Source organism: Talpa europaea, assembly GCF_964194135.1.
Source record: "Talpa europaea genome assembly, chromosome: 2".
Taxonomy (NCBI): Eukaryota; Metazoa; Chordata; class Mammalia; order Eulipotyphla; family Talpidae; genus Talpa; species Talpa europaea.
In genome coordinates this window covers 78440136-78464608 of record NC_140068.1, presented here as the reverse complement: position 1 = coordinate 78464608, position 24473 = coordinate 78440136, and the positions used below count along the sequence as shown (strand labels likewise).

General features: G+C 36.0%; 1 protein-coding gene across 4 annotated transcripts in view; it reads right to left on the bottom strand.

The window, feature by feature from the left end:
- HMGCLL1 (3-hydroxy-3-methylglutaryl-CoA lyase like 1) overlaps window positions 1-24473 on the bottom strand; it is a gene marked incomplete at both ends in the record, with an annotated part of 155570 nt that overhangs the window by 63165 nt on the left and 67932 nt on the right. For 3 of the 4 annotated variants that reach the window (XM_084228213.1, XM_084228214.1, XM_084228215.1), the window contains 3 exons: window positions 11087-11275; window positions 14499-14562; window positions 23789-23937. In XM_084228213.1, coding sequence (XP_084084339.1) covers window positions 11087-11275; window positions 14499-14562; window positions 23789-23937 — 402 coding nt within the window. The remainder of the gene's footprint in view (window positions 1-11086; window positions 11276-14498; window positions 14563-23788; window positions 23938-24473) is intronic. The other variant, XM_084228216.1, reaches the window with a different exon arrangement.

Genomic DNA, 24473 nt, shown 5'->3' with positions numbered 1-24473 from the left:
AAATCTGTCCTCCTGATTTTAACTTTGTGTCATTATAATGGTGTAAAGAAAATAAAACAATAGCTTTACATCAGGATGGCTGTTTTATAATCAGCAATGGTATAATCAGAAGTAAAGACAGAGACCTCTATTAGTCTAATTTGTAGAGAAATATGGCCATACTAACAAAGTAAAAATTGCTATGAGCAAACAAGCTATTTTGAATAATATCTGTTGAACTGGTATCTGATGAAGAAAATGTAGTAAAAGATATTGAACATGTAAATTCAATTTACTTCTAATAGAACAGACTTCTTTAACATGTGGGGAAAAGAGAATCTGGAAAAATATGAGACTTTTCTAATACCAATTTTTTCTAAATAATGAAAAAATTAGCATCTTGGTCAGCATAATATATACAAGTTTTAATTGAAAAAGAGAAGTACCCATTGTGAGGACATGGGTACTTCTTGGGAATTTCAAGAAAATGAAGTGAAAAACACATTCAACCTCATAGGGAGTAAAAAAGGTTATAACATAAAACTGATACAAAAATTAATACTTTCATATTTTTGTTTTTTTCTCATTTTATTGAGATGCAATTGATATGTACTGTGTAACTTGAAAGTATGATGGTCTGACCTATCTTGTGAAACGATTATTGTGATTTTAGTTAGCATCCCTCTCATTGATAGATAAAAATTTTCCTTGTGATGAGAAATCTTAGAATTTACTGTCTTAACATGATACATACATACATACATACACACACATGAAAGTTCTTAACTATATTCACCATGTTGTCACACATCACTAGAAATTATAAGTCTATACTTTGAACTATCTTCCCCAAATATACCCTACACCCATTGCCTGCCTCTGGTAACCTACAAATCTGATCTTTTTTTTATAAGTTTCAGCTTCTTTTTATTTTTTAATTATTAGGTTCCACATAAAAACAAGAGCGTATAGTATTTGTCTTTCTGTGTCAAGCTTATTTCACTCATCATAATGCTCTCAAGGCCTATCCATGTTTTCACAAATGGCAGAACTTCCTTGTTTTTTTATGGGTCAATAACATTTCATTGTATCGCAACACCTTTGTCCATTCATCTACTTGTGAATACCTATGTTGTTTCCATGTCTTGGTTATTATAAGTGATGCTGCAATAAACAGGGGTGTGCAAGTAGTTAGTGTTTTTGTTCCCTTTGGATATATTTCCAGAAATACAATTGTTGCATCATACGATATATCCATATTTTACTACTTTGAGGATCTCATGCTGTTTGCTGTAGTGGTTTTACCAGTTTACAATTACACCAATAGTACACAGGAGCTTGCTTTTATCCATGTCCTCACCAGCACTTTTTATTTATTGTCTCTTTGGTAATGGCCATTCTAACCAGTGCGGCATGATATCTCGTTGCCACTTTTTATCTACCTAATGACAGTGATGTTAAGCTTTTTTTTTAAATCTGTTGGCCACATGTATGTCTTCTGAGGTCTGTGGCCCACTCTTAATTGAATTACTTGTTTGATATTTTCTCTTGAGCTAAATGAGTTCCTGTACATTTTGATATTAATCCCTTATCAGATAAATCATTTACAAATATTATTTCCCATTCAAGAATTTGTGTTTCTACTTTGCTGATCATTTCTTGTACTCTGCAGAAGTTTTGATGTAGTTCTATTTTTTATTGTTTGTGCTTTAAGTGTCATATCAAGAAAGCATTGCCAAGACCCATGCAGAGGAACTTAATATCTCTATTCTCTTCTAGAAGTTTTATGGTTTCGGGTCTTAGGATTAAGTCTAATCCATTTCAAATTAAGTTTTGTGAGTGGTAGATAGGGATCTTTTTTCATTCTTTTACAAGTCGATATCCAATTTTCCCAACATCATTTATCAAAAGACTGTCTATTTCTCCCTTGAATAAGCTTGGCTCTCTTCTCAAATATTAGTTGAGCATATATAGCTGGCTTTGTTTCTAGGTTACTTTAGTCCATTGATCTTTTTTCTTTTTATCTCTGTACCATGTTTTGATTACTGTAGCTTTTTTTATATAGCTTGAAATCGGAAGTGTGATTCCTCTTTGTTCATCTTTCTTTCAGGATTACATTGGCTTGGCAGAGTCTTATACAATTGTGTATAAATTTTAGGATTGTTTTTTTCTATTTCTGTAAAAATTGCTATTTAATGTTGATAGGGATTGCACTGAATCTATACATGGCTTTTGGTGTTTTTTTATTTTTTAAAGATTTATTTATTTATGCATGTAAGTACTGGGGAACAGGCCAGAGGTGTGTGTGGGGGTGGGGTGAGAGGATTCACCACAGACAGTAGGGAACAGAACAGACAGACTGACTGAAATACACTGCCGAGGGGAGCAGTGGGCAAGTCAGGAGAGGTCTGCTGCTCCATGTGGGTAGTTCCCTGGCCGGGGATTGAACTCATGCTGCAGAGACTGCAAATAGCTTCATAGATTGCGTCTTAACACCTTGCACCACCAGGGAGGCCTGCTTTTGGTGTTTTAACAATATACTTTCAATCTATGAACATGGGATACTTTTCCATTTATTTGTGTCTTACTCAATTTTTCATCACTAGCTAGTTTTCAGAGAATAGATCTTTCATCCCATTTTTAAAATCTATTCCCAAGTACTACATTGTTGTTGATGCTATTGTAAATGGGATAATTTTTAACAAAAATTCAGAAAATTTGTTGCAAGTATGTAGAAATGCTGATTTTTGTAAAGTAGCTTTGCGTTCTGAAAATATGAGTTCAATTATTAGACCTAATAGTACTTTTGATTAAGTCTTTAGGGGTATTTATCTATAAAATTATGTCTTTTGTGGGCCTCCCCTGGTGGCGCAGCGGTTGAGCGCTGGGCTGCAAAGCTGCCCGCAGCCTCTGCAGTGCCGGTTCCATCCCCGGCCACCGGCGAGGTTCCCACATGGCGCGCAGACCTCTCTGCCACCCGCTGCTCCCTTAGCAGTGTATTTCATCAGTCTGCCTGTTCTGTTCCCTGCTCTGGCTCTGGTGAATTCTCTCACCCTCCCGCGCTTCTGACTGTACCCAGTGCTTGTATAAATAAATAAAGAAATCTTTAAAAAAAATTATGTCTTTTGTAAATAAAGACAATTTTACTTCTCAATTCTAATGCCTTTTATTTTTTTTTCCTCACCAAATTTCTCTGACAAGGACTTCTGTTTGTATGTCTTATAGGTATGGTGATAGTGGGCAGCTTTGTCTTGTTCAACCTGTTTTAAGGTATTTAGACCTCTTGGATCTGAATACCCCTTTTTCTCTACAGGTTCAGGATGTTTTCAATAACAATTGACTAAACGTTGTTCCTTTCTCATTCTCACCCCCTTCTGGAATTGCTATGTGAATATTGTTTCTTTTCATTGTGTCCCTCAGTCCTTTAGGCTTTCTTCACTCATTTTTTCATGTTTTCTTTTTGCTTCTCTGTCTACATAATTTGAAATGCACTATCATCCCGGCCACTGATTTGTATTCTTTTTGCAAGATCTTGTCTGCTTTTCAAGTTTTCTATTGAATTCTTTAGAATAGTTACTATATTTCTTAGCTTTAAGATTTCTGTGTGTTCAATCATTTGTATTGTTGTTGAACTTGCTTTGTTATGCATTGTTTACTTTAGTTGTCTAGATGTTCTTGCAATTCACTAGACTTTATGAGTATTACTCTGAATTCTTAGACAGTTCATAGATCTCCTTTTTAAGGACAGTTACTAGTGCTTTATTACTTTCCTTTAGTTGTATCATATTTATTTATATTTTGTGATACTTGAGTCCTTACATGGGTATCCGCACATTTGAGATACTTACTAGTGGTCTCCTCTTACAGACTTTGCAGATTTGCTTTGGCAGAGATAGTTTTTCACCAATCAACTCAGTCTGGTTTCTGGACATATTTGCTGGTAATGTTTTTGGCAGTGGGGTTTGCTATTAGGGTCTAATTTTTGGTGAGGCAAATGTTCAAGCTCTGAGATCAGGGTTTATATAGGTAAAACTGAGAGCAGCTGGCTAGGACCACTGAAACTAGAGGCGAGAGAACACTGCCCAAGTGAGGCTTGGTATGGGCTCTGCAGTTTCCGGAATTCTCCAGCCAGGCCAACTAGGTGATCATGACTGCATACTATACTCAGCACTAGGTAGGGTTATGGATTAGTTTTTCTGTCCTGCCTTGTTGGGGGATCCAAATCAGGAAAGAGTTTGCACTTAGTATTCTGGTCAGGGATATTGCCCAGCAGAGAGAGAAAGCCATGGACTTGCTTTCTGTTCAAGTCCCACTGTAAGGTGAATGGGCTGTGCAGCTTCCCATGTGCTCTGGTATGGCTTTCAGGCAGCATGCAGAAGGCTGTGTTCAGCAATGAATGAGGCTATGAATTAATTTCCCTGTACAGGCTCACTGGCAGCAGCAGCTTCAAGACCAATGATATTCTTTGCTCAAGGTATTCATTCAAACTGAAGTTCCTCAGTGGATCAGAGCCTCCTCTTTGGCTCTGGGGGATGATCAGCTTTGTCCACCTGCCTCTCTCCACTCAAGGCCAGGCCAAGAGTTACTGGCTTATGCTATAGTTTCCAAGTGTTCTTACCAGCTCATCCTGACAGTTGGGGTCAGGAGTAATAATCTTCAAGGGGGCCTTGAATTCACTCCCCTGCCTGGTACCAGTTTTACTCTGAGGACAATCAGCCCTGCCCATCCTTCTTTCTGCTTGAGTGTTGCTGCCTTATGCAGCTTGAAAGTATTCTTGCCAGGCCTTCTCTCAGATGGGGCTGGTGGCAGGTTTTGTAGTGGGTGAAGCTATGCCTAATCTCTCCTTCCAGGGTATGACTGGGAGGGCCCATTTCTGGCAACTCCCAGATTGTCTCAAACAGTCTTTCTGGTCTTGGGTGCCAGGAACCATGATCTGCGGCAGGTAAGGCTATGACTTGGTTGTGCTTTCTGTGGACAGAGCAGGCCCTAAGGCAAAACTTTGAGGACCCAAATCAGGCAAACTTTTCCCCTGCCCAGTTCCATGGTCACACTGTGCTACTAAACTGGTTCTGTATATGTACAGAGCACTGGTTGTGACTACTACTGGACGCTGAAGGTAGAACTTGCTCCGCTGATTTAAGTGCTGGAATCCTCTCCCTCTTTCTCCATCACAGTCAGATTCCCAGTGTTGTATCCTGAAAATTAACTTATCATCCCCATGGATCAAAATCAAAGGAGGGGCTCCCATAAAGTGACCCACAATGTTGGATGGGCTGGATGTCACACCTGGGCTCTATTTTCCCATTGGAGGAACTAAAGTCTCAGGGGGGGCCTCTTGGCACAGCACTGCAGCAGCCTGGGAGCATAGCAATGAGGCCTCATATAACTATTCTTACTCTTCAGCTGTAGTCTGTCTGGATCTCTGTGGTGCAGGGAAGTGCTTCTGCCTCTCTCCTAGTTTCTAGGATTCCCTCAGCAGTATCTTGTTCATGAATATTGGTAGTTGTTTTGGGGGATAGGGGAGTGGGTGAAGTCAGGAACAACTTATATTACCAACTCGGTGATGTCTCTCCTTGCTGTGGGGTAGTCAGAGCACTCTGGGACATGTTTCTTACTTGGCAAGCTTAAATTTTATGATCCAAGTATTACCTATTCTGTAAAGATTAAATACATTCATTTTTAGCATATCAGAATATAATTCTAACTATACATATTATTTTAAAAGTTAACTGGATATTTAAAAGTAGACAAAAAACCTAACTGGTCACTTAAGGAGAAGTTTAAAATAATAAAAGGAGGTAGAGAAACAAAATATTCTGTTTACTCATTCTTCATCACTATTGTGAGCAATGCAACTACCTGAATACCTAAAAATATATATAAGGAACTTTGTTTACCTTTTCTAACTTTAATGAATCAGAAGTCTTGCTGGTACACAACGGAAAATGAACAGTATTCTTTCTAAGAGAATGTTTTTTTAACAGAATCCATGCTGAAGAAAGTTAATTGTGTAGCCAAAAAAACCCTTTCATAATCAAAAAGCTCTTGGAAATACTGAGTTAAGCTAAAGCAGTTTTCTTCACAATAGTATTGCCTAGAGATTTACCATCTGAATCTAACATCCACAACAGTGTCTGACAAAGTAAATGTCTGTTGAATAAATCAATGATGCATTTTCTAAAAGCTCTGTAGTGGGATCAGATTTTCAACATTTTATTTTTTTTCTTGCTCATCAATTTCTAGTTAGCTCTTTTAATAGTGTTTAAGGAATGACTATCTAGTCAGTGTATTTACAAAACACATTTGTAATGTAGTGTGGTATGAGTCCTAGCTCTACTCACAAATTATAATGAAACTGTCATAAGTAGCAGTCATAATTGTGTTGATAGTATTAACCACACATACAATCATCATCACCGATGTAAGTGTTCTAGAAACTACATCTCTTCTCAGAATTGCTTAATTTGCTAACAAAGACCTCAGTGTATCCATTCTATAGATAAAGAACAGAAAAACAGACGCTCCTATGACTTGTAACAATTTTTAAAGTCTCATTGAGAGGGCCTCCCCTGGTGGCACAGGCAGTTCAGGGCAGCACCGTGAAGCTGTCCGCAGCCTTTGCAGCATGGGTTCTATCCTGGCCTGCTGGCAAAAATCCCACATGCCATGGCAGACCTCTCCTGCCTTGCCTGCTACTCCCCTCAGCAGTGTGTTTCAGTCAGTCTGCTGCTCTGTTCTTTGCTCTGTCTCTGGTGAATCCTCTTACCCTCCCGCCGTCTGACCTGTATCCCAGTTCTTGTATGTATGAATAAATAAATCTTTAAAAAAAAAAGTCTCATTGAGAAATTCAAAAGCAACTGACATGTAGAAATATTTGCTGTGTAGTGGTATTTAAACTCGGGTTAGTTAAATCAATAGGGCATATGAAAGCTTTGATGTAGAAATTAGGTAAATAATTTAAGTCTTTCTAAAAGGGAGCAATACACATATGGAAGACATTATGAGGAAAGGCACATTAGCTGAAAGTCTATTAAGTTTAAGGGGAAGAAAAGACATACAGTATTTGTTCAGGAGAAAACAAATATTGCTGGTTTATCTCTGAGCTACCAATTAACATGGTACTGTTATTTGTGGTATTGAATCTAATTTGTTTCATTCTGTTTCTACCCAATTATGAAGTCAAATCTTTTGAGTGTAAGGGTATATAACTGATACTAAGCAGATTAAACAGTTGTTGGCTGCTACTTGCTTAGGTTCTTGGGAATATGCAGGTGGGTGAAGCTCTCTTTTAACAAAATTAAAACAAGTATATTGGACCATGTATATTTTATTTTTAATACTGAATTATTTTTTATGCTGAGGTAATAGTGGTCTACAGCACTTTATAATTCAGAGGCATAGGTCTACACACTTTTTCAGATGTTTGTCACTGCTGCCACCAAAGCACACATAATCCTTTAGCCTAGTCTGCTGGTGCCCTCGCCTCTGGTTCATTATTAAAATGTTCAGAGTTTTATCACTCAAATCTGTATCTGATAATTATGCATTCTTGACTTTAGTCATCTAGAATCCTACAAGTCATGTGTTTAAGTAATTCAAAATACAATGAATCCTGGAAATCCAAGAACAAGCCCTGTACTATACCATTAGTGCGGGCTTCCTAGGCAGAGGGGGATGTTCCATTTATAACTCTCATTTGTTTCCTACAATTGTGGCCAAGTTTCCACTTATTATATGTCTCCTTGCCTTAATATTAATTTCCAGTTTGGAGCACTGTAAACTCTCTCAACCCCTAAATTAAAGCAAATGGTATCCACTCCACATCCACCATCAATTTTAATAGAAACCACTTCAAAGATTCCATTTTTAAAAACAAAGTATCACCACTGCTTCCTGAATTCAAGGTTAGCCCTTTCATAATCAAGTGGGACATTCTCTGATTTCCCCTTTATTTAAACACGGGCAGTTTTTTCCAAGGCATTTTATTTCCTTCACTAAAGGTACACCTATTCTTTTGTTGTTACTGCTGGTATTGGGGAGGGGAATAAGAAAAGGAAAGGGCAGCACTTACTTGGGGCAGGGTGTGTGTGTTGCTATGCCAGTGCTACATTCAGCTTTTTTTTTTTTTAAGATTATTTATGCATACAAGAACTGGGGTGTAGGCCAGAGTTATGGGGGAGGTGAGAGGATTCACCATAGACAGAGTGGGGAACAAAACAGGCAGACTGACTGAAATACACTGCTGAGGGGAGCAGCAGGCGAGACAGGAGGTCTGCTGTGCCATGTGGGTAACTTCTTGGCTAGCTGGACAAAGAACTTGAGCTCCAGGCCTCCCCTGGTGGCGCAGTGGTTGAGCGCTGGGCTGTGAAGCTGCCCGCAGCCTCTGCAGCGCCAATTCGATCCCCGGCCACTAGCGAGGGTCCCACGTGGCGCACAGACCTCTCCTGCCGCCCGCTGCTCCCCTCAGCAGTGTACTTCGTCTGTCTGTTCTGATCCCCGCTCTGGTGAATTCTCTCACCTTCCTGCACTTCTGACTGTACCCAGTGCTTGTGTAAATAAATAAATCTTTAAAAAAAAAAAAAAGAACTTGAGTTCCTTCTGCAGAGGCTACAGATGGCTTCACAGTGCTGTGCGTAACCCTGTGTCACCAGAGAGGCCCCACATTCAGCTTTCTTGAGGAACATAAAAGTCCCCAAACTTTTAAAGTTTACTTCAGTTACACATTTTCAGAGAGAGCGAGAGCAATAGAATATATTTCTTTCTTATGTTCTTCTGTCAAATAGTTTATCAAGCTATATGAACGTGGAAGGCAGTAAAGACAAAAAACTATACACCCCCAACTTCAGCTTCCTTAGCAATCTGCTTTTTGACCATTTTCTCAATCATTCCTTATACTAACCTCACAGGCTTCATGTCGCTTATTATATAAGCCGCTGTTAGCCTCTTTTCCACCTACTTAACTCTGTGACTATAAATTGAGCTCCAGGGCAATATAATATGAAGTTGGAAGTACATTATTGTTTTTCCAGGCTCCCTGCTTCCCTCCTGCCCTCCCACCTCCCATATAGGGAGCAAGCTAGTGCACCTAGTAAAAGAATAGAAACCACAGTGACAACTACATACAGACTCACTTCCTAGTAACTACCCAATGGAGGTGCTGAAGAGTATCCCATACACACCAGATACTTCAGTTTCAATTGAAGATGTGTTCGTTCAAAATAATTTATCTACTTGGCAAGTGAATCTGAACCCACATGAGGGTCAATAAAAGGTTATGAAATGTGAAGGGAGACTATATTTCTCCTCTATTACCAAGGCCGTGAGAATGAATATTTTTCCTGTTCCTTTTGAGGTTGAAGTTTTGCTGAGTCACCATTTGGCTGACGCTATGGTATTTTGGGGGATCTGAGTCTTATACATGTTCTCATCCATATCTCCCATTTTGCTTCGGCTTAATGGTGTTTCCTGCCCCCAGTATGGTTATGACAGGAGGGCACAACTCCAGGATTTCAGTCCTCACCTCTCTGTAAAGAGACTATGCAATTTAACTAATTTCAGCAAATGTTACATGATTTACTTTCGCCTCTGAACATACGAGTTTCCACCCAGTTCTTACAACACGATCCTCCCCACTCCCAAGGCCTTTTGCCCAAATAGTGTTTCATCTACTTGAACTGTTTATTCTGTAAGAATTCTGTATTCTTTAATCTTTTCATGAGTACATGCACACATCTACTGGAGTTACTTCTTTCTCATTCCTTAGAGCTGATTTTAAGCAGTATTTTCTCAGCTAGGCCTTCCTTAACCCTAAAGTCACAATGGGAATAAACAATCTTTGCAATTTGAGCATTTTCAAAAAGCCAGGCCGAGTCCAGAAGGAGAGTTATGGGTTCCCGGGTTTTGTGCCTTATTCAAAAGAATTAAACTATCATTCAGTATAAAGGCTACACTAATGAAATATAACTCAAAGTGTTACCATAGAGAGGAGAGATGGAGGGTGAGGGACCAAGGAAGGGAAAAGGAGAAAGACACTCTTTCAGGAACTTGCTGGTGAGGAACACTTAATAAGTTACAGTTGTAGCAGAACACAAAATCCTGAAGCAATGCCTAGTTCTCTATTGTTTTAGAAACTAGAATACCTAGGGAAGGAAAATTGTAAAAATTCCCACGCCCAAAAGTCCATGGGATGTAATTTTCTCTTGTCTCTAATTCAATACAATGTTCCTTGCCTGCTTCCAGAGGATAAATGAGGATCTATGCACATATGTTACAAAGTCAAAGTAAGCCCTAGTGGGGCTTGATCTTCACACTGCTTTTTAACGTTTGCCAAGCAATCCAATACTTTAAGACTGTGACATTAAGCTTTACATATTGATTTTCAGCATCACTTAAAACTTTCATAGTCTTATCTTTAGCTGTCAAAATACTGAGTTCTAAGAATACCAAATGAATCTATTTTTAGCTGAGCTTAAGAAACTAACATCAATCTGAAATAACATTCTTAAATATCTATTTCAAATAAATACATTCAAAATAACAGTTATTCAAATTTAGTTAGTAACTGTTAATACTCTAACTTTTTAGATTGTTTCATTTTGATCATCAAACAATATACTTCATTAAAAAATGGGGTCTTTCAAAGATGTGCTTACCAACATCAGGGAAATATCTTAAACAAGTACCCTATACTTTAGCATCAAATTTCATCATCGAGCACCGAATTATCAAAAAGTGCATTAATTACATGATTGCGACAGTACAGTCTACTCTGTGTTTTTAACTCCTCAAAATGCCATGACATTTGAGTCCATTAAATTCTATGGTTGAGAGCACATGGGACTTGAAAAAGCAGACAGAATGAAAAAAAAAAAAAGATTAGTATTTTAAAAAGAACCAATTCAGGGATTTTATCAAAAACAAATTAACATTAATAAGAGACATTACTTTCCTAAAAATTTGTGCAATTTACAAATGTTTCCTGAGTGTCATGTGGCAGGCACCATTGAGATATTCATAGTAATTTATAAATATCTCACTAAAATTTTAACATACTTAGATTATAACTAAGGATACACACCTTAACAATACACACAATAATACAGAATACCTGAAGGGCCGTTAGGATATTTGCTAAGGCTTGTCCATATGTGTCATGACAGTGAACAGCAAGGGCACTTGGTGGGATTTCTTTCATGACACTTTCCAACATTTTCTTCATGCTTCCTGGAGTCCCCACTCCAATTGTGTCTCCCAGGGAAATCTCATAACAGCCCATGCCATACAATCTCTTAGACACCTGTTGGGAAAGGTGAAGTGCTAGTAAAACAATGGAAAGGAACAGACAAACCCTTTCGTAAAGGCAAAAAAACACAACTAAGATGACATATCCGTGGTCAACACATAGTTGAGTTTTTTGGTCCTTTTCCATGCTCCTTAAATCCTAAGCATTATATAAAACATTGGAATGATGGTACTGTACTTAATGCTTTCCAATATTCAAATTTGCCTGAGAGTCATATATGTGTGTGTGTGTGTGTGTTCATTGATGGAATAATAAGGTACAATTTCAATTATGGGAGTTTTACTTTTTTCTCAACCCTTAAACAGAAGCATTACACTTTCTACTTTGGAAGCAGTGTTTCTCAAGGCCTTAGATTAGGGGTTAAAAGTGTCTCAGCTCTATCACTAAGTAGTTTTGTAATTTGTAGAGTCCCTTAATATTTCCAGCTTAATTTTTACTGATTCAAAGTAGATATTTATGTGAGATACAATGCAAGGTCCCCTCAAGCTGAATAGTTAATGTAATTTTCAAAAAACAAAGTGAATTTGTATGACAGTATGTTGACAAAAACATGGATTCTAGAATCAGACAAGTATGAATTTACATCATGAAAATGAAACAAGAATGTATATTAAAAAAACACTATACAAAACTTGACACATGGTCACTCATAAATTCATTCATTACATATTTCGTCAGTACCAATTTTATGCCAGGTACTATGCCGGGAACACAAATATTGAGACAGCTTATCTATTTATGAAGCCTGAAGTCTAGTGAGGACAGACATTAACCATTTCAAATCTAATTTGTGTAAACAGAAAGTATAAGAATAATTCTGGAACAAAGACACAGGGTTTTAAGAGCATGTAGGAAAAGAAATGGACTTAAATCTGTCAAACAGAAAAATATCAAGTGACAGCTTCAGATAAAGTAAGCATTAACTTGTTGAAAGGTGCAAGATGGAAGGATATAAGAATGTTCGAAGAGGAATGTCAAATGCAAAAGTTGGTGTATTCCATGCAGATGAAATATAAAACTCAAAGAATATTCCAGGCAAGAGAAAAGTCAAACACAAAGGGCTGTGTCACATAAAAGAAAAAACAATGGGGAATGAAGCCATATAAAGCTGGAAATATAGGCCTAGGGAAGCCCATAAAGAGCCTTGCACACCAACCAAGTTTAGTATTTTGGTTAAGGATTTTATCATAAGAGTAGTAGAAAGCCACAATACAATTTGAAGTAATATAATCAACTTATGTTTCAGAAAGGCAATAACAATATCTTAAAGCAGTTTGGAGGGTCCTCAGAAAGGGCTGCCTAGTTCTAATAGGAGACTATTATTAGTTGGAGACTTGATAATGAAAGTATAAAGCCCACTCTTTTCTACTGCACATTGCATACTAGAATTCCCTAATTGAAAGGTAGCAGAGAATGAGGCTTCAAAGAAGAAACTGAACTAGTTGGAGGAAATCCAGAAGTGTGGTATCAAGGGTAAATTCAAGGTTCAGGAAGGAGGGAATTGTCGACAATCCCAGATTTTGCTGAGAGGTCAAAAATATTTAATATGATCTTGCATTTCTTTGTACAAGTGCTAAGAGTGATCTTATAAAGAGTAATTTCAGTAGACAGAATGGTCCAGAGGTCATTCTGAAGTATGACAAGGAGCTGGTATTACATGAGGAAATGGAAACCTCTGTAGTCAGTCTTTTGAAGAAGTTGTAAAAGGATGGACATGGTCAATAAATAGAAAGGGAAGCTGAATTAAGAAAGATTTTTTCAGGTGGAAGAGATCTGAACTTGTTCAGGAGTCAATGGGGAGGATTACACACACACACACACACACACACACGCAAAAGAGAGGAAGGACTAGAGAACTGAACAGAGTGAACAGTTTGAAACAGTCATTCTAGAGAGTAGAGAAGGTGTTGATCACATAATGTGTTAGAACAGTACAGAAGATTGTTGGTGTGAATTTCTAATGTTTCCAATCTGCTTGTTTCATGCTTCTGCTCAGCAATTCCTCAGGCATCCGGGGCAGGAATAGAGTTTGAACATGGTCTGTCCAGAGAAAGCAGAAGGCATAAAACCCAAAAAAAGCAGGGGCACTATAGTTAATAGGCAATGTTAGATTCAGGTTTTACGGAGCCTGAAGTTATGCATTTTGGAAGAGTTCCTTAAGAATAAAATATGCAATTGTGAATATCTATTAATAACAGTCTCAGATGAGGCCCATGTGAGTGAAGTACTAGAAAATTTAAGCTTCATTTTTGTAGTATATTTACCTCTGTATGTAAAGGTCTTGCTTAAATAAGACTATGGAATAGCTCTCATTTGAAAAATCTGCAGTAATTTTCAGAAGTTGAAAAGTTAAAAAAAAGTTTAAAAGTTTAGCATACATACATTTGTATTTTCTAACAATGCCACCTTCTCTGCTTTAGTATCATATTGTAAATTTATCAAAATTAACAAACTTACTACAGGTGTGCATTATATACTTCCTATACAAATAAGTTTCTGAGACAGTCTAATATAACCTCAAAGATATCATTTTGTATTTGTTAGTAATCAACAGAAACTGGAAACAGAAAATCTTCGGTAAGCAATTCTAAACCACTACACAGACATGCATCACTCAAGATGGGGTTATGTTCCAAGAAATGTATCCTTTGGTGACTTACTTGTGCAGTTACTAGAGTGTAATTACACAACTCTAGGTGGTGAAACCTACTACACACATAGGCTGTACACTGTATGGTATGGTCTATTGGCACCACAGTCATTGTATATGGGATCTGTCTTTGAAACATTAAGCTACGTATGACTATAATCTGTTGCTATAAAATTGCTTGGAATAGCAGTGGTAGTAAATGTATTATATTCAGAGGAGCAAAACGAAGGAATGTTACTTATGCAGCCAAGGCAAAGTTTAAGTGTATATGCACAAACTTCCCTGACATTCCGACAGAAAGAGCTTCTATCTACACAGAACCCAAACAGCTGCTTTTGTTGCCTTCATGTTGGAGCACCCAAAATAAGACATACGTTATTTAACTTTCAAAGGAGTGTGTCCTGTAGTGTCTGCAGGATTAAAATAAACCTATTAAATAATCAAACCTGTCTTCAGAGAGAAATACAAGGGATTTCCTATTGTACAGTAAAGAGTAAGGAAAATGATCACTTATTAAGATAATATACATCATTTTACCATGAACCAGAAAACTGAGGTATATCTTACTTCTGTCACTTTTTGTGGTGTGATGCTTCCTTCATATGGACAGCCCAGGGCACAAGACACATACCTAAATGCAAAATACAGAGCCATATAAATATGTGAATGATAGATGAGCCAATTTGTAGCTTTTATTGTAGAAAAAGGAATAGGCAAAAATGCACCAAGAAAGTTTGTTTTTGACGCCTTCATTATTTTCAGATCAAACAAACAATTTTGGAGCACTTTAAGCTTAAATCACATTTTCATCTTTCTAATTATGATGTAATATATTCTATTTGCTGCTGGATAGGGATAAGAGAACATGAATTTCTTATGTGGTTGTTTATATGTGTAGCAACAGATAAACTTCCAAAGCATGTCAATGAACTATGTGTTTTATTTAAATGAGTAAATCTATTCAATCATTAAAGATCTAGGTCTTTGGTATCATATATATGTATAGAGTAACAGATGTCCAACTGAATTTCTCTCTTCATCCCATCTGGATGTTTTGGCCTTATTTAGATACAGTCATTAATCACCCCCAAAAACTCCTACAACAATCCATCACCTTAAATTTCATCTTGTTTATCTCTCAGGGGTTTACCTAAATCATTCCAAACAGAATAGTGTCTAGTCTTTTTAAAAGGGTCCAAATATAGATATTCCATAAGCTTCTTTAATATAAAAAGTTAAGTTTTTCCTGCAATGACAATGATACATTTATATCTTAAACTAGTACACTTTAGGAAAAGCCCATTTTAGCTATTTTCAGCTCATTGCCTATCCCTTTTATTAAACTTTCCTCAGAGATTTTATGACATTTGTATTAAAATAATGAATCATGTATCTGATTGTCAGGAATTAGGCAATTCTCATGAGGATGAAAGGGGTGGTCAGGAAAGAAGCTAGAGATACCTTTATTTGGGCCAGAATATTAAAGATTTTAGATAGAAGGCACTCAAAATACTAGGTAGTTAATGACAAGGTTTTTTTGTCTTACAGAGAAGTGTGGGTAAACCCATGAGAGAAGACAATACTGTATTTCTTCATTCTAGAACAATGAATTTCATAACAGGTTTAGAGTAAAAAAAAAAAAAAATGTACCTTCAGTGATTCAACACATATCCATTGGCTTGAAATACGTAGCCTAATATCAGAAGCATTAAACTGAATAAAAGTTATGTTTTGATATTAAACTAAATAGTTATACAATAACAGGGAAGGATAGAGGGCAAATACATGTAAAATTTTAAAGTTGGATGGACAGGAAACCCATCTCTCTGCTCTTCCTACTGTAATAATTATTTACTGATCGATGTGAACACAATACTAGAGAAGGTGATGAGGATGAAACAGGGAACATAATCTATCCTGAACCCAAAAATAATATATGTAATTAAATAGAAAATTCAAACTATCCATTTACATGTTCTCCCTTTAAATGTGAGATGCAAAACAAGCAAAAACAACAACAAATATAAAATCAAGCAAATATACCTTCCCTGTATTCTTATTATTTAGCCACAACTTATGCCACAATGCCCTTTGTGCTTGTGTTTTCATTCATTCAAGTTTTGCCTTTGATTCCTTCCTAGGTCTATAATTTGCCAGGTCTTCAGACTCCATTGCATTTAATCTTCTATGACTCCTTTCCATCATTGTAACTGTTTACCTCAAACTATTAATACTCACACATGTGGCTACTTTCTTCCAAAGCAAATGTGGTGATTCTCAACTATGTTCTTTACCTGAACTTCTAAAGCACAGGTTGGTAGACCAAGCTCTACACACCAAATTCTGTTCACCTTTCTTTTGTAAATAAACTCTTAACTGGAATACAGCCATGCCCATCTGTTTACCTACTATTAGTGGCTGGTGACAGGAACATTGAGTAGCTGCAATGTAAACAACCTTATTCACAAAACCTAAAATGTTACTATCTGGCCCTTTATTGAAAAGGTTTACTAACCCTTGGTAAAAACTGAGAACACATTTATTCATTATGAAAATAAGTTAAATTTTCTGTTTTGACACATTGCTAAAGTCAGTTTCTGGACATGAGTGTTTCTCTAATAATCTATTTGAATGGCTCTCAATATCCGTTGTACAGAAACATGAAGGAGCTTAACCAAAACAAAACACTGTTAGTTAGGAATATTCCAAACCAATCAGAAAATCAGAATATAATTTAAAATAACCTTATAAGTTCCATTTTGCCAAAAATAAAATCAAAAACAAAAAAAAAAGCACTCAACTATTAGCAAAACTGTCTCACTTGGAGTACCTGATTGATTCCCTTATCTGAAACAGGATATTATACAGATCTCTAATAATATCTCAGGATTTTTTTTTTTTTTTGCTATTATGCTATAGCATTTTTATCCATCTTTCATTAGCTGGTGGCTAAATTTCTCACAGGCCCAGGCAAACAGTTTCTACTCTGCTAAAAACCCAAACTTCAACCTTTCATGTCCTTTTTCATTTTTCCATACTTCTGTTTCAATTTTCTTTTTTCTGATCTGTTTTCTTTCGTACTTCTTTCAGCAAAGGTAGAATGTGACAGACTGTTTGTGTCAGCAAATGATTTTATTTCACCTTCACTGTGTAATAGTTGGCTAGGTAGAGAATTCTAGGTTGGCATTTTAGCATTTTGAACACCTTTCTTTTCCGCTAGCTCTGTTTCCTTTTCTGCTTACCTTGTCCTGATTTTTCTTAGGGTACTTTTTCCTAGGGTACTTTGTTACCTTCTGTGGATTATAACTTTTACCATAGGTGCCTTTTGGTTTATATACAAGTTCTTTGAGAGCCTTGAGTTATTTAAATGTCTCTATAAGGAATATCTGACTTCCTTTATCCTTTGCTATGTACATTTTACCAGTTCTTGCAGTAAATTTATACCTTTATTTTTCAATTTAGGTTTCCAGTGTATTTGTGTGTCATAAATCTACAACACATAACTATAACTGAGATGGTTCTAGTTACTTTGCATTGGCAAGGAGGGCCTAACAGGCTTCAGAATTCTTAGTTATGAATTCATGTTATAGCAGAACATCTATGTTTTCCCACATAAATAAATTCCATTTTCAAGTTACTAGAGAATATATCTGAGATAGGTACCCGTATGTGACACTGTGCATGCTCGCCATATTATTTTTAATGAAACATGGGAACTTTTCTTAGTTTGGCAATGTTTTAAAAGTTATTATATTGAATGTTTGTAATGGAAACAGAAAAAAATCTGTGTGGCAGCTCTGTCCCTATAGTCTCTTTCAACCTTATACAAATAACTCTAGAAACAACTCCAAAGCTCTCTGTGCACATTATAATTTGTTTGATACATTCACATGGTATATTAAGCTTAATATATCCAAAATGGTACTCATTCCATACTTGCATTAACCTATAGTCCTACATTTGTCACTTAAAAAAATGATATAGTAATTCTAAGCATCTGTCTTAGTAAGTTATTATCCTAGTTAGTCATCTTTGAGAACAAATTCAATAACCAAGGTTGACTGAGTCTTCCACTCCACCATCTAAAGCACATAATCTCTGCTAGAACCAGCCTGAGTGTGCAAAGCTGTCCCTGAATCCCCCTCCAGGGCAGTTTCAGGTATCTCCTACGTGCTCCCCTAGTCTCATGGCCCTCATTTTTACTCCAGTCTACTGCCAAAACAACATTCTTAGAACATAAATTTGATTACATATTTTATCACTTTGAAAATCTTTATGGCTTGCCATTATCTACCAAATAAACTTGGTGCTCATGTTCAACAGCTTATGAAGCCTCATTCTAACTTTCTACCTTTCCTCTGTTATGCAGCCTCAAAACATTCTATACCAATGAAGGGATTCTCTTCCTATAACCAAAACGTTTCTTGAGATTTCTCTTCATTATGCCTTTCTTTTCTGTACATTCCTCCCTTACCTGAAAATTCAATTATTTCTAATAATATTACCACATATTTACCTATCTTTACTGACTTTATTTTATAGCACTTTCTCCATGAAGTTTCTCTAAATAGCTCACAATGGTTTTAACATAATGTTTCTTTAAACTTTGGTAGGCTTTATCACAAGATAGCATATAGTAAACATGTAACATTTCCTAGTACATAAATGTTAGCTAATATTTTCACATTCTAAATAATTTTCGATGAAATTCCTAATCATTATAATGAACATACAGCTAAATCTGGGATGTGTATGTTCTAATTCAGTCAGTCAGATATGATAGAATTTTGGAAACTTAGAAGCATATTTTAAACATTATTTAGGATGACAGAGTAATAGTATAACCACTGACCATGTTGAGGCTGTTTAACAATATCATACATAAACATGAGAAAGCCTAAACTAAAGCATTCAAGTCTTCAACAAAAGGAACGTACAGTTTAGGTAATATCCTAGCCTAACTTCCTACAATTATCCCATGTCCCGCCAATCATTTTGTCAAAAAGAATTGAAGAGTAAAAGCCTTGCCTAAATGTCACAAACACTTGGAGTAGAATCAAACATTGTTATCGTCAAGAGAAAAGAGTGATGAAATCAGAAATTATGATAATTAAACTAATTTAAGAATTTAAATATAGAAGTTGCATTGATGTACTGTTGCAGTATCCATCAACTTATAAGCAACACCAAATAGCATCACACTATTAATAAACCAACCAAAAATAAACTTTTGGAGCCTATTTATAGATACATATATAATATGCATATAAATAATATATATAATATTTATGTTATTTATATGTAACTGCACATGATGTAAGAAAAGATGGTTTCTTGGTCTCAATCACCAATTCTGCTTTCATTTTGCTCTAGACAATTAATTTGATCAAAAATGATAAAACACAATCTTTACCTAGAAGTTCTACAGGAAGGCAGTTTATACATCACTGCAAAAATTGCTTACATGTATTAACTATTGTTGAATATATGTTATTCTGGCACACAGAAGTACTGGAGTAATACATAAGGCTAAAAGTGGTATAGACCATCAAATACACCACACATAGGAAAGAAAATAGCTCTAACAGATGTTTCATATACCATATCTTGGTAAATGATGATTTGAATTATTCCTCCAGGCCAATACAAAGGACTGGATTGAACAACAGAGGTTGGAAAGGAACTTGACAATATGTTGCTTACTTATAAGACAGTGATATGCAAGTGAATCCCATTGGGGTAGATCATCCAGTGGAGGAACACTTACAACATCAGTCATGAGAAAGACCACCTGCCAGTCACTATGTATTTCAAAACCTGACCCCTAAATAAGGGGGCTCATTATCCCACTCAATAAGACTGCTATTGCCTTCAGGGTCAGGATCAGAATACATAATGACATTCTGCAGTGGACAGGGGGAGGAGAGGAAACACAAACCCTGTGCAACTGAACTTGGATGGATTGGCTAACAAGCAGTCTGCAAGTTTTTGAGTCAATGTGTTGAGTTATAAATTATTTCACAAAGGGGAAACCAGTAAAAACTCACTACTTTGAACAAAAAGACTTCTTATTTTTGCAGCAGTTAGGAAGATTGCTATTTTAAAGGCTAGAACTCAGCGAGAGAGACAGCTAGTCCACCAATAATTAAGCACAGAAAGAATTTCCTAAGTTTGAGTATCTTTTATCAAATAAATTGGTCACTAATATAAGTAATACAATCTTATTTGGAAACTTTTCAAATAAATTAGACAGAAGCAAGCAGATGGTAGTGATAGTAGGTGAAGAGATAGATAACATATGTGGCACTAGGAAAATGTTTTATAAAGAAGTTATGCCTAAAACAAAATGTTACCTTATCGAAAAATTGTCTTTCTTTAGTACCTAAAAGTAATCTATGATAGTCTAGATTAATTACTAAGTTACCCTACTTTCCCCCCTCCTTGTTATTATGTACTTTTTCTGGGAATTTGAGAATATTTTTGCATTTCGTAGTTTCTTAAAATATATAATTTTGACTTTTAGGCCCAAGACACATAAAGCTGTCTTCCTCGTATATGCCTTCATATGCACAGATGCTTACCTTGGGAATTTATAATGCACACTTACAAGAATTTTAATGTGAAGTTAACAGCACCTCAGTGATGGTTTACTTTTTAAATGATTATTCTCAGATAGTATGTATGTGATTCATGTGATTTTACTCAGAAAGCTGGTATCTGCTTCAGATAAAAAGGAAAAAAAAGACTCTTACATTACGTCAGTCTCACATTACATAAGTCTTCTTTTGTACTAGAAGACTACTTAATATCACCAGGCATTTCACTTGTAAAAGGATCTCAACAAACCAAGAGGTATACTGCTTTCAATAAAAGCCAATGGTAAAAAAAAAGAAAATATTTTAAACTTTAGAAATAGAATATTACTTGGATTTTTAAACATATCATGTGAATTACACAATTAAAGAATGAAATCCAAAATATACACATTTCATTGCCATTCACACATAATGTAGATGCAGCAGTTAGCTGACTGCATTTTATGGCAGTGATTTGGCATGGTATTTTTTCACAGTGTGTCCAGATGTTATATAAAGTTCTAAGCATGTATTAAAAATGTATACACACATATACATGTGTGCTTCCTGAAGGAAGGAACAACAATATCCTAAAAATGGCTTGCTATTTAGGCCATATGAAAGTTTACTATTTTTATAAAAATTCAAGTGATTGTAGTGAGTATTCATAAAATGTGTACTGCCTTATGGCTTTTTCAGGCTCACAACATAAATTTTCTGGATGATGTCCAAGTACATGTTGATACAGCTGTTGCCATAGCAAGGCACACTGAAGCATCTACTTTAGTTTCTACTAGCTGAGCATGGCTCTTTTCTTTAAATGAGTACCAATGGCATATTAATGAGTATCCACAATCAATATTGCCCATAAAAACATCTAATTTAAACTATAAAAGTTTTAGGGAAGAAGGTAATTTCCAATTGCAAGACTAAATAATGAACTTACATAGTGTAAAACATTTTTTGGGGTATATTTTTACTGCAGTAATGTTGGCTTACAGCATTGTGTATGATTCTGAGCTATAGGTTCATACCATTTCAGATGTCTGTTACCACACCACACTCCTAGCGCTTCTCCATAGTACACTGGGCCCCCTCTGAGTCTAGTAGCCTCAATTCATCAGTGAGATTGCTAGAGTTGTTTTGGTCTGTTTCATTGATTTCTTTCTGTTCCACATATGAGTGAAGTCATCTGGGATTTGTCTTTCTCATTTTATGGCAAGTTTCATCTGTTAATGCTGAATACTATTACAGTGCATATATACACCATATCTTCCTAAACCACTCCTATGTAAGCGGACATTTAGGTTGTTGGCTATTGTAAATAGTGCTGTGATGAATATAGGAATGCACATATCCCTTTGAATTTGTGTTTTCACATTCCTTGGGTAGATACCTTGAAGTGGAATTGTTGGTTTATATGGTATGTCAATTTTTTCATATTTTTAGAAACTTCTACACTGTTTTTCATAGGGGCAAAACCAGTCTACAGTCTCACCAACAGTGGGACTATATTTTTCTCTATAACCTCATGAAATAGACATCCTTTATTTTCTGTCTTTGGCAATACTTTATCTTGCTTTTAATTTTTTTCTTTTATGTGTTTAAAAATGTGCTATGAGGAAGGAAGGAGATGGTGTAGTAATATACATCCTAAGAGATGTCAACCTATACCTCTAAATTATATACAGGTTGTAAACCAATGCTATTTCACTGCAAACAAACAAAAAAAATTAAAAAGGTAAAGAGTTCAATATAGCGTAGTCCAACTCTACTCACATTCCAAATGATTTTGGTGGAATTCCAATTCTTATCTAATGCCATCATACAAAATTGAATCCACTTTTATTTTCTTAATCTTTCCTGCTACAATAAACTTTCCTCATCCAATAACATTGTTAGTAGAGACAAGAGGCACTGAAATACTTTACAAGTAGTAGAACTATTCCCAGTTGAAAACTGGTGCCATAGACCATCAACTCCAATGAATCTCACAGTTACAGCCTTTTTTGAGTGGGAGTATGCAGAGGGTTAGCCTATGCCAACTTCAGAACTGCATGTTGGATAGGAGGGTAGAGCAGATATTGGTGTCTTTATTTCAAAACTCTTATATCTAAGTCTCATCCATGCTTGATTGAGTGACAAGATCCTGATATTTGAGTTTTTTGTAATACATTTGGGGGCCTTGAGAGAAGAAGATGAATAGTTTTTCCATAAGGAGATGCAAATTGTGAGTAAAAAGTGAACTGTGGCAGGCTGTATTTTCTCCAAATGGCCATATGTTATGTAGTATATTACACTGTATTTGTTATATTGTACTCTTACTTATAGTTCAACGCCTTCATGCAGGTTGACACTGATACTCTATCAAGATTATTAGTTGCCCTTGAATCTGGGAAGGTCTGTTACTGTCGCTGAAGTGACAGAATGTGACTTCTATGGCTATATCACAAATAAAGACTATAGCTCATGACAAAGAAACAACAACAAAAAAACTTTGCTCACCAACCAAAGGAAGTACAACCTGCATTTAAATCCAATGATAGCACTGTCTTCTCTGACAAATGCTGTATTTTTTCATTTATTAAGGTTATGTACTATGTTTATATCTCCTTTATTATAAAACCAATAGAAAATTAGCTGGTGTCTTATGTGATCGGGGCCATCACTATATATTGATATATCTCGCAGCATTAGTTAATAATTGTTAGAGTATACCTTGCTTGTATAATGCAGTTGATTCAGAGGGACAGAACTGCTGGAAATAGACAACAACCAAAGCAGGTTTTCAACTGCTTTGGGGTCACACAGAAAAAGCAGGGGATTCTGCAGTTCAATGGGAATTTTGCAACTTCCCAATGCAGCTCAAAGGCTCAATTCTATCTTTTATATATGCAAAGTTCCACGTCCATCAAATATTCTTTGAAGGAAAAGTCATGGATCTTAAAATTGTTTATAATATGATTTGGAAAGCATTAGTTGATTTTTTTTAAACCAACTCATGCTAGCTGAGATCAAAAGCCAGCTGCATTGCAATTTTTTAGTAAATGAAGTGGTAATAATTTTGTTAGGCATACTAGTCTCTCTGAATCAACTGTAATTTTTATTATATATAGTGATATTATATATTATATATAGTACCATATATAGTGATGACCTTGATCACATGGCACAAATAGATATTCTAGTCATTATAAATAGTGAAATAATGTATAGGTAGTTCATATACGGGCTTTAACAGCAGGTGTAAACTAAGTAAAATTTGTAAAATTTCTTAATTACCCTCGTGTTGGAATATTCATGTTCCTTGCAGACTTAATGACTTCCTCAAACTTCTCCATACTTTCTTCAATAGAACAGTTGATATTCTTCTTGCTAAAGGATTCAGATGCAGCGCCAAAAACTGATATTTCAGTGGCTCCGGCAGCAACCTGAAAAATACAATTTAAAGTCAAAATTCAGTAACAAAAATTTAAAAAGCAGATTAGCTATTTTATAACAATTATTCCACATACTCAAATACATAAATTGAACATAAATCCTAAAAAAAATAAAATAAGGCACATAGTTTATTTATTTATGCATAGAAGAGCTGGGGTACAGGGGGTGAGAGGCTTCACCAGAGACAGAGTGGGGAGCAGAACACATGGATCTACTGAAATACACTGCTGTGGGGAGCAGTGGGCGAGACAGGAGAGGTCTGCTGAGCCAGCTCCCTGGCTGGGGATGGAACTTGTGCTGCAGTGGCTGCAGATAGCTTCATAGTGCGGACACTTAACCGCTTGTGCCACAAGGGAGGACCTCTATTTTTTCATTTCCTAAATTACATGTTTACCCTAATTACAGGTAATACTAGTAGCCTTATAAAATCTCTGAATATCTATGGAAATATTTCTTGATTAATTATACTCTATTTTTAAATGACTTTTTTTCTAATTCACATAGATTTTGCCTAAAATTATCTTCT